Source organism: Fulmarus glacialis, unplaced genomic scaffold, assembly GCF_000690835.1.
Source record: "Fulmarus glacialis isolate BGI_N327 unplaced genomic scaffold, ASM69083v1 scaffold48939, whole genome shotgun sequence".
Taxonomy (NCBI): Eukaryota; Metazoa; Chordata; class Aves; order Procellariiformes; family Procellariidae; genus Fulmarus; species Fulmarus glacialis.
Genome location: NW_009233527.1, coordinates 2,765 through 4,859, shown reverse-complemented (window position 1 = coordinate 4,859; position 2,095 = coordinate 2,765). Strand labels below are relative to the sequence as shown.

The window sequence follows — 2,095 nt, the reverse complement described above, 5'->3', positions numbered from 1 at the left end:
ATGCAGGCTGAGGCCCTACTTCCCAGAAAGTGGCTGGACATCACCTGCTGATGGGAAGTAGAAAATAATTTTGTTTGTTTGTTTCCTTTGCTTCTGCACAAGGCCTTTGCTTTTCTTTATTAAACTGCCTTTATCTCAGCCCATGAGTTTTTCATCTTATTTTCTCCCCCCTTTGTCCTGCTGAGGAGCGGAGTGATAAAGTGGCTTGGTGGGCATCTGGCAGCCAGCCAAGGTTAACCCACCACAACATTAACTTTGAGGGATCAAAGATAAAACGGAGACAAAATTTAGTGAAATTCCCTGGAAATACAGAATATTTGAGACATCTGCTAGAGGGATGGGACATAAGGAACAGTTTCTTAGTATCCAAAAGATGTATGCATCAGAGCAAGTGAGGTTATTAAGAGTATGAAGATACATATACGGCATCAGTATTCGGAACATATAAGCAGATCTGAAATTATGAAGTGAAGAAAGAGAAATATTAAAGTATGTAGAAGCAAAAAAAAAATCTCCTAAACCAATAATGTCCTAAGACGTGAAATAGGAGGGAAACAAGGAAGCTCTGTCATTGGAAATATGAAAAAATGGCTGGAAAAAATAAAAAGGCATACTCTAGAAAACATCAGATTGATGGGGGCAAAACCTCATCTCACTCATTTCTCTCTCTTTTTTCTGTGGTCTTATGAGAAGCTGAATTTGTTCAGAAAAAAATTAATAGCATTTCTGATTCTAAGACTGCTTCCTAAGCAATGTAATTACCACCTCACAGCAGTTTCTATCATCACTCCAAACGCAGAGATATCTTCTTAAGGCTCATCTCATTTTTCCTCTCTCCCTTCCTACTCCAGAATGATACCTCTCCTCTCCATTGCACAATTTATAAATTGTATAAATGTGGAATACAGAACAGGCTACTGCAGGCAAGCAATTTTTTGGCAATATTGTATGTGGGAAGACATCTGTGAGAAGCATCAGAAGATCTTTCATCTTCTGAACATCTCACAGATGTTCACAAATAGCGAAAATTGTTACTTTGGGGAAGGCAGCTCATGTGCCAATAAACGTAGGGAGCTGGTTTAAAATAGGAGCTTGCAGGCTGTGAAATTAATAAAACAACAGATCTGACCTAAACTCCTAATGACAATCAGCCTGATTGTTTTTGTTAATTATAGTTATTGGCAATTGAAATCAATGAGAGGTGAACGAGGGCAAGCAAATTACAACTGCTAAATTGCTACAGTTAGCACTTTTTTTTTCCCAAACACAAATGACAATATGTTTTATTCATCTGCTTTGCTACTTACCACATGTAACTGTGCATACTCCAAATTCTACTTCCGTGAACACAGTGGCATTCAGACCTGAACAGAAAGTCTAAAGTTACATCTCTAATACAATGACAGGGGTGGAAATGCCCAATTAACAGGAAACTCACTCCTTGAAATCTTTACTACTTTTTAGTTGAAATGTGAAACTTGCCAACATTTTTGCTTTCACTAACCAGAAAAACAAGACGTTTGTGAAAAATTTAGCACAAAATCCAATGTGAATAGCATTCATGTTTAAACCTTAAGATGATTCTTTAAAAGGAAAAAATGTATTTTTCTTATAAACGAGTCTATGATGTTAAATTAGCCTACGGAATGCTCTGGAAAGTGCAGTGTCTAGGATCTATGCAAATTACAGATCTTCCCTGAAAAGAGTTAAGAAAAATTTTCATTAAACAATATTCATTTAACTCATTTCCTTGTTCTTTCTGGCTAACGTACGCCTTCCCACGTGATTTTTTCCCCATCACACTTCAAGGTCAGGTTTAGACAGCCAGCACAAAGATGAGTCAACCAGGTACAGTATTTTAATTAGGTACTGGGGTTTTAATCACTATGATTGGGTTCCTTCCATTTTTCAGTGGTACTTTGAGGTTACAGAATGAGTTTCACAGAATGTACAAAAGCAAAAGGTTCTCATCTCCATCTGGGATTCAAATCTGGATTATATATTTTATCCTAATAGCACGCAATTTGAATGTTTGTTTCTAGGGACACTGAGATACAGTAACGGTTCCATACAGAAACTAACTTAGTGAAGATCC

The 2,095-nt window shown here is 37.1% G+C and overlaps 1 protein-coding gene across 1 annotated transcript in view; it reads right to left on the bottom strand.

Annotated features, from left to right (window-relative positions):
- Positions 1 to 1,364, bottom strand: part of SPACA1 (sperm acrosome associated 1) — a gene marked incomplete at both ends in the record, with an annotated part of 5,261 nt that extends 3,897 nt beyond the window's left edge. The window contains one exon of the mRNA XM_009585339.1: positions 1,308 to 1,364. Within this exon, the coding sequence (XP_009583634.1) occupies positions 1,308 to 1,364 (57 nt within the window). The remainder of the gene's footprint in view (positions 1 to 1,307) is intronic.
- Between the last annotated feature and the right edge of the window lie 731 nt (positions 1,365 to 2,095).